Source organism: Nerophis ophidion, linkage group LG11 (genome assembly GCF_033978795.1).
Source record: "Nerophis ophidion isolate RoL-2023_Sa linkage group LG11, RoL_Noph_v1.0, whole genome shotgun sequence".
In the NCBI taxonomy this organism is placed as follows: domain Eukaryota; kingdom Metazoa; phylum Chordata; class Actinopteri; order Syngnathiformes; family Syngnathidae; genus Nerophis; species Nerophis ophidion.
The window spans coordinates 47044271-47059546 of NC_084621.1; the positions used below are offsets into that span (position 1 = coordinate 47044271).

Below are 15276 nucleotides of genomic sequence, written 5' to 3' on the forward strand. Positions count from 1 at the left end.
TAAAAGGTAACACTGGCAACAATATATTATGCCCTCCCTGAGTGTTGCAATTTAGTTTGCCAATGTGAATAGTCTTGAATTAGTAATGGAAAAATATAACTTGAGGTGTTTTGTTGATATTCTCTTCACAATTAAATCACTGTAAAACTAAGCACACCAAGATAAGTACATTATATATACAGAAGTGCACATACATGAAGGAATCTTGTAAAATTAATAATATAGTTTGGATCAAACTGAAAAAAACAATACAGTTATGCAGGATGAAGGTTGGCTCTAATGCCATTAGAGTTAATCACAGTGCACATATAGACAATGATTCACATTATCATTCATACCTATGGACAATTTTAAGTTTCCAATAAACAAACATACCCAGAGAAAACCCACGCATGCGCGGGAGAACATGCACACTGATACCCCAAACAGACGTCCCAACGAAGGTTCGACGACGTAAATGTCATTGTCGATAGTAATGTCAAAAAAATTAGGGTAGTTAAACAGGCTTGAACAAGAAATGTTTTCATTAACTTAAAATCCTTTTCTCTTCAACTTTCTTTTCTTACTTTTTTTAAAATTTGAGATGGTTTTCAAACTCATTCTGGTAAATTATAGACTACCGTATTTCCTTCAATTGCTGCCGGGGCGCTAATTAATTTAAAACCTCTTCTCACTCCTGCGCTTACCAGAGGCATGCGGTAAAAGTAAGCATGCGCTAATTATTTTAAAACCTCTTCTCACTCCGGCACTTACCAAAGGAATGCAGTAAAAATTTGAGTGTGATGTAAGGATACCATCATGAAAAGCACATTTTAATAATTTTTTTTATTTATTATGGTCTTACCTTTACTTGTAAATATAGTCCATGTCAGCTCCTTCTAATCAAAAATATTGATAACTTGTTTATAGAAGTCTTCCTTATCTTTCTTCAGTTTTAAAAGTCTCGTCTCGATGGAGATCTTCCTTTATTACCTTCTCCAGCACATATCACGTCACTCATTTAACTTCTTCTGCAGCAGAGTAGTCGCAAGAAGGATCACTAGCGCCCTCTACCAACAGGAGGCGGGAGTCATTTAATGACTCATATTTGACAGACGCAGCTACGATATTGTGACGGTCTCAAGCCGTCGTCTTGCGGGTTCCCAGGACCACCAAGGAAGGACATGGCTTGAGCAGTTTGACTTAGTTTATTTTTCAATAAAACCTCAGTCCAGGTCGCTCTTCCGCTCCTTCTCTCCGCTCGCTCGCCGTCTCCTCGTCGCCATCTTGGGCCGGGCTCCAGCGTGCACTGCCTGTCTGTCGGACCGTCGGCTCCTCAGGTATATTAATAAAACATAGCTGCTTACGGTTCTCTTTAGTATACCGGTATCCAATAGCTTGGACCTTAAATCCTACTGAATAGGTCTTAATCTTCTTCCCTTTATGCGATTTCAAATTACCGGTATTGAAATCAACCTCCTCCATTTTGAAAATGATGACAGGGGAGGTGTCACTCGTGACGTCACGAGTTTGACCCGGCAGTTATACTAAGCATTCGCTAATTATTTTGCGAAGCGAGTTTGACCCGGCAGTAATTCAAGGCAGGCGCATATTATATGCCCGGCGGTAATTCAAGAAAATACGGTATATACAGTATATCCATTCATACAATATATTGCTTAAGTTAGTTTTCATGTAAAAACATTTTTTTTATGTAAAATGAAATATATATTGTTTTATGTAAAAAAACAAACACCCAAAAATACAAATTTTGAAGGTCTGGTGGCATTTAACCTGCAGTGGTGGTGCGCCACGATCAATTACATGTAGGGGAAACCCTGGATGTGCCCCTGGCTCTGTATTTTCAAATATTCAGATAAATTATATTATGTTCGTTGTTACCTTAATTTATTTCTTCATGCAGTGTATTACTGTGGCTAAATGGCTTATGTGTGATTGTCCAAAAGTGACTGACAGCTGAAAGAGCATCATGGGTCTTGTGCATGTGTTTGAGCGAGTGTGTGTGTTCACTGTTCCTCTAATGACAGTTGATTGCATTATCATCCATGCTTGAGTGGTTGCTTACCCTTTGAGACGGATAGACCAACTGCCAAACACCTCAGGCCCATATTTGTGCGTGTGCATGTGTGTGTGTGACTTGATTGGAGGTGAAATTCATAAATCCTTTTAGGCCCATTCACAGTTTGCCAAGTCAGTAAGGCAAATCTGCACACACAGGTAGTATATGATACACACGACACATATAGATTTATGCAGACACACAGCATTGCAGGCCCAAACACATAAGTAGCACTTTTAGCTGGGTTTTGCTGGGTACGTACTTTGGGGGATGTTTATAGTTTGTCAAATTGCAGCAAGATAGCTTACGTCAGTTAGTCCCCGATTACATTGGTCTAAGGACCAGAATTTTTCTCAGACACCACAAAGGCCAGTATCGTAAAAAAAAAGACACATGCAGGAGAGCCATGAAATCTAGGAGGGTGAGTGCATGTCTTGCAGGAACAAAAGCCCGAACGCTTTGTTTATCTACAGTGACAAAGATACTTTAATATACTGTAATGTTTTTAAGATGCGAGTCCTTACCACCATGGTGGAAAATAAATTCCAAGTTGCATTATTCCTGAATGCCTAAAAAGAATGCCTGAGCATGCTATGCACACGCATGTGTGCACGCACGCACACAGCAGGACGACACAAAAGATTAACAGCTAAAGCTTCAATGCAAAGCAGTGGTGATCGATCCAGATGTCAATGCCATTTACAGTGCCCTCCATAATTATTGGCACCCCTGGTTGAGATGTGTTAAAAGCCTTAAAATAAATTCAGTGTTTATTGCAGAAGAATACTGTCACACTGAAAATTGTAGGAAAATGTAGCCTTCAACTCAAATGAATTGTAAGAAAATAAAAAAATCCCTGACTAAAAAATAATTATTTTTCATTAAATCACCTGTTCCACAATTATTGGCACCCTTAACAATTCCCAGGAAATAAATATAATTGAAGCATTTCTGTCATTTCTACAGTAGTTTACAAAGTTTACCAGAGTACGTAGGAACATTTAATTAGTAATTCATCACTTCCTGTTTCCCTGGGGTATAAATATGACGTGACACCGAGGCCATTTCTCTTATCCACTCTTAAACATGGGAAAGACAAAGGAACACAGCATACAAGTGAGGCAGATGTGCGTCGACCTTCACAGGTCAGGCAGAGGCTACAAGAAGATTGCCACTCAACTGCAGCTGCCCATATCCACTGTGAGAGGAATAATTAAGAAGTTCAAAACAACTGGAACAGTGGTAAATAAGCCTGGACGAGGACCCAAGTTTATTTTGCCACCACGCACAGTGAGGAGGATGGTAAGAGAAATCAAAAGATCTCCAAAGCTCACTGTTACAGAATTACAACAAATGGTAGCATCCTGGGGTCACAAAGTCTCCAAATCAACCATCAGGCGCTGTCTACACGCCAACAAGCTGTTTGGGAGGCATGCACGGAGAAAACCTTTCCTCACTCACAATCATAAACGCAAGCGTCTGGAGTTCGCCAAACGGTATTGGGGCTTCAACTGGGACCGTGTGCTTTAGTCAGATGAGACCAAGATTGAGCTTTTTGGCAACAAACACTCTAAGTGGGTCTGGCGTACCACGAAAGATGCGCATGCTGAAAAGCACCTCATACCCACTGTGAAGTATGGGGGTGGGTCAGTGATGCTGTGGGGCTGTTTCACTTCCAAAGGCCCTGGGAACCTTGTTAGGGTGCATGGCATCATGAATGCTTTGAAATACCAGGACATTTTAAATCAAAATCTGTTGCCCTCTGCCCGAAAGCTGAAGCTGGGTCGTCACTGGGTCTTTCAGCAAGACAATGACCCTAAACATATGGCCAAATCTACACAGAAATGGTTCACCAGACACAAAATCAAGCTCCTCCCATGGCCATCTCAGTCCCCTGACCTCAACCCCATTGAGAACCTGTGGGGTGAGCTGAAAAGGAGAGTACAGAGGAGAGGACCCAGGTCTCTGGATGATTTAGAGAGATTCTGCAAAGAGGAATGGCTGAAAATCCCTCTTTCTGTCTTTGCCCATCTTGTGAAACATTATAGGAGAAGATTAGGTGCTGTTTTGTTGGCAAAAGGGGGTTGTACAAAATATTAACACCAGGGGTGCTAATAATTGTGACACACATTATTTGATGTCAAATAATTATTTCTTTATGTGGGATTTTTTCCCCACTGAATAAATGCACTTGTATTGAAGGTTGGATTTTTCTCTTTTTTTCCATTAAGGTCCCATATTATTTAGAAAAAAAATAAAATAATTGGAAGCTAAAAAACACATCTCAACCAGGGGTGCCAATAATTATGGAGGGCACTGTATACCTAGTATAGAACCATTTTATATATGATACTAAAATAATTGGATTGATATTTTTTCTTTTTCTTGTTTTTCTTATTTTAAACATCAATTGGTTCAGGTTGCTTTTTGTTATTGTTTAAAAACTTTTGGGGCACTCACCTTTTATTTATTTTTGGTTTAAGCATTTAAATTGGCCCTAGTGTGTGAATGTGAGTGTGAATGTTGTCTGTCTATCTGTGTTGGCCCTGCGATAAGGTGGCGACTTGTCCAGGGTGTACGCCCCCTTCTGCCCGAATGCAGCTGAGATAGGCTCCAGCGACTCCGAACGGAACAAGCGGTAGAAATGGATGGATGAATGGCATTAGACAGCTTTTTACCTTCATGTTGCCTCCCGCTGTTTCAGACATCTACAAATCCCGTTTCTATATGAGTCCGGAAATTGTGTTGGATGTAAATATAAATACAACAAAATGATTTGCAAATCATTTTCAACCCATATTCATTTGAATATGCTACGACGACAACATATTTGATGTTCAAACTGTTAAAAAAACGTTTTTGCAAATAGTCATTAACTTTAGAATTTGATGCCAGCAACACGTGACAAAGAAGTTGGGAAAGGTGGCAATAAATACTGATAAAGTTGAGGAATGCTCATCAAACACTTATTTGGAACATCCCACAGGTGTGCAGGCTAATTGGGAACAGGTGGGTGCCATGAAAACTGCCGTGTTACTCACTCATAGATGTCATTTTGCTATTTTGATATTTTGCTGTAAAGAAGCTCAGTGAATGAATGTATATATTGTGGGCGCTCTGAAGTGGAAAAGGGGTACGATTCAATAAGCTTTGCTTCTTCCTACTCCTTTTCAGACATGATCTATTGCGAAATGATGAAATTAACTGATGTATATTGTTGTATGTATGTCATGTTCAAAATAAACTAAGAAAATAAATATTTGACATCGTGTCATCCGGACCAAAGGGGAAGCAAACCATCCAGACTGTTATCAACGTAAAGTTCAAAAGCCAGCATCTGTGATGGTATGGGGGTGTATTAGTGGCCAAGGTATGGGTAACTTACACATCTGTGAAGGCACCATTAATGCTGAAAGGTACATACAGGTTTTGGAACAACATATGCTGCCATCTAAGCGCCGTCTTTTTCATGGATGCCCGTGCTTATTTCATCAAGACAATGCCAAGCCACATTCAGCACGTGTTACAACAGCGTGGCTTCGTAAAAAAAGAGTGCGGGTACTTTCCTGGCCCGCCTGCAGTCAAGACCTGTCTCCCATCGAAAATGTGTGGCGCATTATGAAGCGTAAAATACGACAGCGGAGACCCCGGACTGTTGAATGACTTGAAGCTCTACATAAAACAAGAATGGGAAAGAATTCCACTTTCAAAGCTTCACTAATTAGTTTCCTCACTTCCCAAACGTTTGAGTGTTGTTAAAAGAAAAGTTGATGTAACAAAGTGGTGAACATGCCCTTTCCCAACTACTTTGGCATGTGTTGCAGTCATGAAATTCCAAGTTAATTATTATTTGGAAAAAAAAAAAAGTTTATGAGTTTGAACATCAAATATCTTGTCTTTGTCTTTGCAAATCATTGTATTCCGTTTATATTTACATCTAACACAATTTCCCAACTCATATGGAAATGGGGTTTGTACAAAGCAATTAGGTACCGGCTGCGACCTACTGATATGGAAGAGTATTACACGGTTATTCTGCCGAGCTCTAGACAGCACCGACACTCAACAACAACACAGACTATATTTACTGGTTTGCAAAAATTATTTTTAACCCAAATAGGTGAAATTAGATAATCTCCCACGGCACACCAGACTGTATGTCACGGCACGCTAAGCCGCGGCACAGTGGTTGAAAAACACTGCTCTGGAGGACACCGTTCCTCTTCCCCTTAGTAAATCTTCCTATCCTGACTCGCCTTGATGCACACCACTGGGGTCACTGCCACACCCTGCCTTTTGAGCTACCTGTCCTCCCAGCCAGCCTGGCATCCAGCTGTCTGGTCAGCCAATAAGGCCAGACAGGCCTTGTTAGCTCAGTCAAGTGTATCTATTCACCCCAAAGCCAACCTTTGCACCAGCATGCTGGCTCCTATAAACCTCTACGCCACTGTATCCCAAGGTCAGCATGTCCTGTGTGTGTGTGCCTGTGCGTGTGTAAGGATAAGAGGGCGGTGTGAGGAGGGTATATTTGTAGATGTGGGGTGAAAAGGATGGAGGGCAGAAGACAGAAATGACAACACAAATGTGTTTGTGTGCGCGTGCATGAAGCGATGTGTTGGATGGGATGGAAAAGTGGGTCATGATATGTGTGTGAGGCTCCAGGAGTTTTCTTTTGAGCCCCAGGGTAGCCGCTGTCTGCTTCTTCTGTGTCTCTCGCGCACACATTTGCATGCATGCACACACAGACATACACACACCAATACGTTTGCAGTGGCAGTATCTTTTGCCTTCTCAGACTGTCTAGCAGAGCACACTAGATAGAAACAGATAAAGTGCATAGTTAGTCCAACTTTGCAAAGTAGGTCTGGGTGTGGAGTATGCATATGCAAGACTGCAGAGGAAGTTGGGCTACAGTATATGATATGTGTTCATAATTGAGAGTGACAATTAAAGGAAACTGTATCAAAGGTTTATGGTGCTAGGAAAGCAGTGTCTCCAGAGCTCTCCTTCTCACATGAATATATAAGATCTGACTGCTCTCAGATTCACTGGACTGTCTGCAAACCCAAGCAGGTTACATAGAATAATTCCCAAGGGAACTTCTTAGTGCTTGTAAGCATAATCATTCTTTCATTTCATACTTCAGATAAAATAATTTGGTGTGCTGGTTGCTACAACGCGAGAGGAAGGCTTCTATTTTTTTTTCTTTTCTTTTTTTTTTCTTTTTAAACTACAGTTAGACCAACCCAGAATAGTACTACTTAGTCAGTTTAACCAAAAACAACACGGAAAAATACAGATCAACTTCATAGGTAAATATGAAATGCACCTGCTTAGATAAAGTGCGTTGTAATAATAGTTGACACTCCATATTTGTCTGTTTATCACACCTGCATATGTGGAGTTTTGGGAAGTCTTCTTATTGCCATCCGTTCTGTTCCTCTGTTTGTGTGTATCCCTGCTCTCTGACCCTGCAGCTGAGCCTTGTTTCAGTTTCTCTGTGGGGTGTGTCACACACCTGCGGTTAAATCAATAACAATTCAGTGCAGAATGCCTAATTTTTTCTTTTTTTTGGTCATTTTTAGACCTCATTTGGATGGTTACTACTTCTGGCCAGCTCTTCTTTTTTACCTCCTTTCTGGATGACAACAGCTTAAATTTATTTTGCTCTATCTGCCTGACAAGTGTTAGCTTTTCCTTGCTTTTAACCCTGGCTTTTTTCATCTATGCTATTTTCAATGAATTCACCCACTCCTATAACCCGTTCTCCTCATCTCCATAGTGAGTCTGGGATTGAAATGTGTTATGCATGACCTTGTGTACATGTGTGCATGCACTGACCCCAGGGGTTGCCTTAGCAATGTCAGCCAGGTCTGTTTTATAGATGATTCTGTTGTGGGATCAGCACAATATATAGGCACACCGAAAACATATGCACATGTAGGACAGCTCATGGATTGAATTCACCTTTTTCAATCATATTTTTTTATTTTTTTATTTTTATTTTTTCAGAATAAGTGAAGATACACATTCACTTGTGTGAAGAACACATCCAATCACATTCAGACAAATAGTCAAATGGAGTCAAAGGTCATTTCACTTTCATCGATATATTTATGTAATATAAAACGTAGGCTATTTTACTCCAAAGGAATTTCCTCATTACTGAAACGTTCATGAAAACCAATTTATTTCAGGGTCAACTGTTGTGAAATGTAGTATTTCTTATATTGTGAATATAAAACTAGCTCCATTGTCCTTTTTTCCAGTGGTGTGTAGTAACACTTTATGGTAGTGTTTGTATGTCAATGAAACATAATGATTTTTATGTCAGTGTGTACTGCAGGCAAACTGTTGAACAGTTGAGACAATCTTTGAAGGTATTGCAGGTTGTACATGACCTCATGTCCGATAGATGTCTCCACAAACGTAAACACAGAGCAGGAAGTCAAGTAAAAACAGAGTGAATATTCTGCATGCATGCACTGTTCTTGCCTGTCGAAATGAATTCCAATAATCTGGAATGATTCCAGATTTGAAAATTCCCTTTTGGGGGAAAAAACTTTAAAATCTTGTAGTAAATCTATGTTCTTAAGAGAATAGTTGAAACTCAAAAAATGTGAATATTGTGTAAAAGTTCATTCATGTCAGCAATTCAACTTCATATGTGATATAAACTTATTTCATGCAAAGTGAAATACCGTATGTCGAGACTTTATTTGTTCTAATTTTGATGATCGTGGCTTAAAGTTTTTGAAAACCCCAAATCCTCTTGAGTTGCTTGTAATATATTGGTTACACCTAGTAAATCAAATTTCTGGAATAAACAAACTTTTAAATAAAATATAATTTTTTTTTTAGTATCACCTGCATATTGATTTGCTTCATCACATTCAGCATTTTTTTTTAAAGATATCTGGCTTTTATATTTGGCTTTGAACCTATATAATACTCAGTAGTTATAGTATCCATAGCGAATAAACAGTAGCCACAGTAAATGCTTGGTTTTTGGTTGCAACCCCGCAATTTAGGATTAAAACAGGATCAATATTGAATTCACACTTTGGGATGACATTTTGTGAGTATCAGGTCAATTGTGAATAACCAATATGTTATTTTTTAATAGTTTTTTGGTAAACTTTTGTTTTAACAAGGCTACCCAGAATCTGGTAAGCATACACTTGGTTCACTGGATGGCAGATGGGTGACAGCTTAGCAGTAAAATCTTGGTAAACAATTATTTAGTAGTCGGAGTGCCATTTTGTCTTTGTGATGTCTTTGCTATTAAAACCAGTTTATGTGTCACCCTGAACTACAAGCATTGTTCTTGACTCTATCACTCCAGGTGAAAAATCTGTGTGTCCCTTTCGACTGAGCTAAGTTTTATACCACAAATTACAAAAATATTTTTTTATATTCTTAAGAATACAGTTAGAGTTTGCCCTTTTTTTCTCTCAGGGCAACACACAGATGCTAATGCATGCTCACGAGTTGTATAGACTACTGTAATGTCCTGCTTTTGAGTCTTTGTAAAAAGGTTATTGCCCCTATACAATTGCTTCAAAATTCAGCTGCACATGTCCTGACGAAGATCAGAAGGTGGGCTCACATTACACCAGTTTTAAAATCACTGTGCTGGATCCCTGTTTGTTTCAAGATCAATTTAAGGTTATTTATATGGTTTATAAATGCTTTTAGGATGTTGGGCCTTTTTATCTTTCAGATTTTTTTTTACCCTACAAACCTTCGCAGACCCTGAAATGCTCTGGCCCTAGCCTCCTAAATATTCCAAAAGTCAAGATACAAAGTAACGAGATGGCATCTTTCCACTATTATGGCCCCGTTTATGGAACAGCTTGCCAGAGGGCTGGAGAGAAAGATCATATTTTTAAATACAGGCTTAAGACCCACCTTTTTGATTTGGGTTCTACCTAATATTCATTTATTTTATTGAAGTCATTCAAACTTTACTTTTTATCCTATTAGTTATGCTCTATTTATTTAATTGTATGTATTTATTTACTGTATATATATATATATATATATATATACATATATATATATATATATATGTGTGTGTGTGTGTGTACAGTACAATACAGGACAAAAGCTTGTACACACTTACTCATTCAATGCGTTTAGATTTTATTTAATTGTATTTATACATTTTTTGTTGTGGGTGTTTTATATTTCAATATATATATATATGTATATGTATATATATGTGTATATGTATATGTATATATATGTATGTATGTATATATGTATGTATGTATATATGTATATATATGTATATATGTATATATGTGTATATATGTATATATGTATATATATGTATATATATGTATATATATGTATATATATGTATATATGTATATATATGTATATATATGTATATATATGTATATATGTATATATATGTATATATATGTATATATATGTATGTATGTATATATGTATGTATATATGTATATATATATGTATGTATATATGTATATATATATGTATGTATGTATGTATGTATGTATGTATATATATGTATATATATATATGTATATATATATGCATATATGTATGTATGTATATATATGTATATATATATATGTATATATATATGCATATATGTATGTATGTATATATATATATATATGTATATATATATGTATGTATGTGTATATATGTATGTATGTGTATATATGTATATATACACACACACACACACACACACACACACACACACACACAGTACATGCCAGAAGTTTATACACACCTTCTCATTCAATACGTTTTCTTTATTTTCATGGCTGTTTACATTGTAGATTGTCACTGAAGGCATCACAACTATGAATGAACACATGTGGAGTTATGTACTTAACAAAAACATGTGAAATAACTGAAAACATGTTTTATATTCTAGTTTCTTCAAAAAAGCCACCCTTTCCTCTGATTACTGCACACTCACTGATCCAAAGAAGTGTACCATAACGTTCAGACCTGTGCATTTCAAACAGGTCACCTACAGTATGCACAATCATGTTGAACACACCTTTTTTTAAGCAGACACTCATTCTCATGCTTTCCAGGGTGCTTATCTCACCCCTAAGGACATTTTTTCATCAGATAAGTCAACTGTTTTTGCGCACATCTGCAGTAACAACATCTCACATAATTACCTGATGGCTATGATATGCAAAACATTTGCAAAACACTCCCTTGCCATTGGCTATACCTAATTCCTATGCAACTCTTTCTAGAGATTTCCTCATTAGTTTCTTATAGTTGTTGAAATACTGAGTGTGCAAACTTGCCTGCTAAATCATTTAGGTACAGTAATTTAGGGAGAAACTCAAAACTATTTTATTCAGGGTTGTTTTTAAGTACTGCTGCTATATGACATATATTTAGTTTTATTGGAATTATTTTTAATGCCATGTCATTATATTTACATTAAAGGGGAACATTATCACAATTTCAAAAGGGTTAAAAACAATAAAAATCAGTTCCCAGTGGCTTGTTGTATTTTTTGAATTTTTTTTCAAAATTTTACCGGTCCCGGAATATCCCTAAATAAAGCTTTAAAGTGCCTTATTTTCGCTATCTTCAAAACCACTGTCCATTTCCCGTTGACGTCATACAGGGCTGCCAATACAAACAACATGGCGGTTACCACTGCAAGATATAGCGACATTAGCTCGGATTCAGACTCAGATTTCAGCGGCTTAAGCGATTCAACAGATTTCGCATGTATTGAAACAGATGGTCTGAGTATGGAGGCAGATAGCGAAAACGAAATTGAAGAAGAAATCGAAGCTATTGAGCGAATAGCTATTGACGCTATTCGACCATAGCGTGGGTGTACCTAATGAAGTGGCCCATAGCATGGCTGCCTTATTAGCATCGCCGGTAAAATATGGAGACCAAACGATTAGGACTTTCGCATCTTGTGACACTGGAGCAACTTAAATCCGTCGATTGGTATGTGTTTGTTTGCATTAAATGTGGGTATCTAGTTTCAAATGTACATACAGCTAGCGTAAATAGAATGTTAGCATCGATTAGCGTTGCATGTTAGCGTCGATTAGCTGGCAGTCATGCCGTGACCAAATATGTCTGATTAGCACATAAGTCAACAACATCAACAAAACTCACCTTTGTGATTTCGTTGACTTAATCTTTGCAAATGCATCTGCAGGTTATCCATACATCTCTGTGCCATGTCTGTCTTAGCATCGCCGGTCAAATGTGAAGACACTCTGGTACATTCAATGGGGGTCTGGCGGCAGATTTCTTGCCAGTGGTGCAACTTGAATCCCTCCCTGTTGGGTGTTGTTAAACCCTCCGACAACACACCGAAGAGGCATGATGTTTCCAAGGTTCCAAAAAATAGTCGAAAAAACGGAAAATAACAGACCTGAGACCCGGTGTTTGTAATGTGAAAATGAATATGGCGGGTGTGTTACCTCGGTGACGTCACGTTCTGACGTCTTCGCTAAAAGACAGATGAACAGAAAGGCGTTTAATTTGCCAAAATTCACCCATTAAGAGTTCGGAAATCGGTTAAAAAAATACATGGTCTTTTTTCTGCAACATCAAGGTATATATTGACGCTTCCATAGGTTTGGTGATAATGTTCCCCTTTAACTACCTGACGACCAGCTCGGTAAACCAAGTTTTATATTCTTCTGTCTTTTTGTAGATGATCCAACAGAAGCAGACCTATGGCTCCTGAACAGCTGCACCGTCAAAAACCCTGCAGAAGACCACTTCAGAAACTCAATCAAGTACTATATGCACACACTTTTCCCACTAACATTTTACATGCTAAACCATATTAATTATTCATTTAAATATTGATTCAAAGTTAACCCATTCAACCATAGCTTATTATAAATAAACATTTCTTGGGACTGCTAAATTGCTATATGCGTGTTTTCACCAAATCTTTTCCACTTGTGTTTTAATGCACATTACACACACGTGCACACAGAATGGGAAACAAGGCGCTACATTTGCATAAACACAGTGAAATTAGGGTAGAAAGTGTTTTGCATTTTGATTAATTTTCCACCATCATTGGCACACCCACACCTGGCGGGTGTGTGCTTACTGTGCTAGTGTGAGCAAACAATGAGTCACTGGCTGGGTGACTGCAATTTTTTGCTGTTTGCTACTGAAAATAGATTATGAATTAGAAAAGATTGGGCCTTTTTACTATTTAATCAGAACCTACAGAACTTTGCAAGCTTCATTGTAATTGTTGTCGCCTAAAATGTCTGAATTAGCAGATTTTTTCAAAATGTTGCTGCAAAATGTGCAATGTTTTGAAGCTCATTTTTTTTCAATAACATAGCATCAGCTTAGAATTTGATCAATTTGTCATCAATGTTGTTATGTAACGGCAGTTCATGACACATCTGTTTGGTTTTTATTGATTTGATTATTAGTTCACACACACATACATGCACACAAACACATACTTTCTGATACACTACTCAACAAAAACGCTTAGTTTTACTAACGTTTGCCACTTTACTGTATATTTTAAAGTTACTCACCTTGTTTGTGTATTTCGGTACGGATGTGGATGTGATAGCGTCAGTAGTGGTCACTTGTGGGTCTGTCGACGGCTTCCGAGCGTTCATTTTGTTGACTTATATTTTCCTCCGAATTATTGTCACTACTCTTTTTTTTTTTTTTTTTTTTTTTTCCTTATGAAAATAAGACAATTAATAATCTAAACAAATACACGACTGAAAAACATTTACAAAATATACTGACTAAATTTACGTCAACAAATAAAAACAAGATGAAAATGTTGACAGAAAGGAGAACCAATCACATACTTGTCCTTGTAAGATAAGGATGTTGGATTTCTACTACCCACAAAACAAAACTGGACATGTTTAACATGATCCACATCGTGTGCAACCGTGAAAAAGTGAATAGGACACATTTCAGTTTTGACATTATGTATGTAATTTAAAGCAAATTCTATCATAGTACTTCTTTACAAAAAATATCAAGTAATTTTGTCTTCCTTAAGGAATTGTTTATCTAATGGTAAATCAAAAGGCATTGCAACTTGAACTGTGGTTCAATGTGCTTATGTCACACGAACAGCACAAAAAGGAATTTGATGCAGTTTTTCCTATTTAATTATTTATTTGGGGCCAATATTTATTAACAAACCAAAGGTTCCAGCCCCCTTGCAATCCCGAAAGGGACAAGCGGTAGGAAATGGACGGATGTATGGACAAAATTTGCCATGCCACTGATGTGTATTTGCTGCTTCCGGTTCTCCCGCACTCACAAACAAATTATGATCAAAGTATCAGAAATACATTTTATATAAACGTATAATATAAATATATATATAATAGTAATATATATATATATATATATGTATATATATATATATATATATATATATATATATATATACATATATATATATATATATACTATAATATAACAATATATAATATAAATATAAATATAAATTCAATCAGAAATACTTTATTAATCCCTGAGGGGAAATACAGATTTTAAGCACGATCTCATTCTCAGAACAGGAATGCTGATCGGTCTGCCAACTTCCGGCGCCCCTTAGCATCGTAACTCTGTTTTACAACACACATACATGACGTAGCATAAAAAATATAGAAAAAGTGCCTGAAAGATATTCATTGGAATTTACCTGTGGTGCAAAAAATTACTAACGCCATAAAATAATGCGGCTTTTGCGTTAAACAAATGCTTTGTAGGTAGAGTAGATAAGGACTATGAGTCCTTATCTTCAATACTTTTTGTTGTCGAATACATTTACTGTCATTTTAGGTCACTTTAATGTTGTTTAATTTCGTTGACTAACTCTTAATCAATTTATATGACTAAAATAAATGTGACTAAAACTAAAATACATTTTTGTTAAAAGACTATGAATAAAACTAAATTAAAAACTTCTGTCAAAATTAACACTGGCAGTATATCAACATAAATATGTAATTGGTTCTGTCATTGGGTTCTTAACTCCAAAAATCTGTACATCAAATCGTCCCTCATTGAAATGAATTGGGGGGAGGAGTCATTTGAAAACAATTCAATATAATGTAGCACTACAGTAGTTTTATGAAGTAACTCTGTCAAACACACCATCAGCAGATTATCCTTAATTGCATAGCTATAAGCTTTTGCTAGTGTAGGACCGGATGTTTTAG

At 37.1% G+C, this 15276-nt stretch overlaps 1 protein-coding gene across 2 annotated transcripts in view; it reads left to right on the forward strand.

The window, feature by feature from the left end:
- Positions 1-15276, forward strand: part of cdkal1 (CDK5 regulatory subunit associated protein 1-like 1) — a 611713-nt gene that overhangs the window by 83478 nt on the left and 512959 nt on the right. For both annotated transcript variants that reach the window (XM_061916180.1, XM_061916181.1), the window contains one exon: positions 12756-12840. In XM_061916180.1, coding sequence (XP_061772164.1) covers positions 12756-12840 — 85 coding nt within the window. The remainder of the gene's footprint in view (positions 1-12755; positions 12841-15276) is intronic.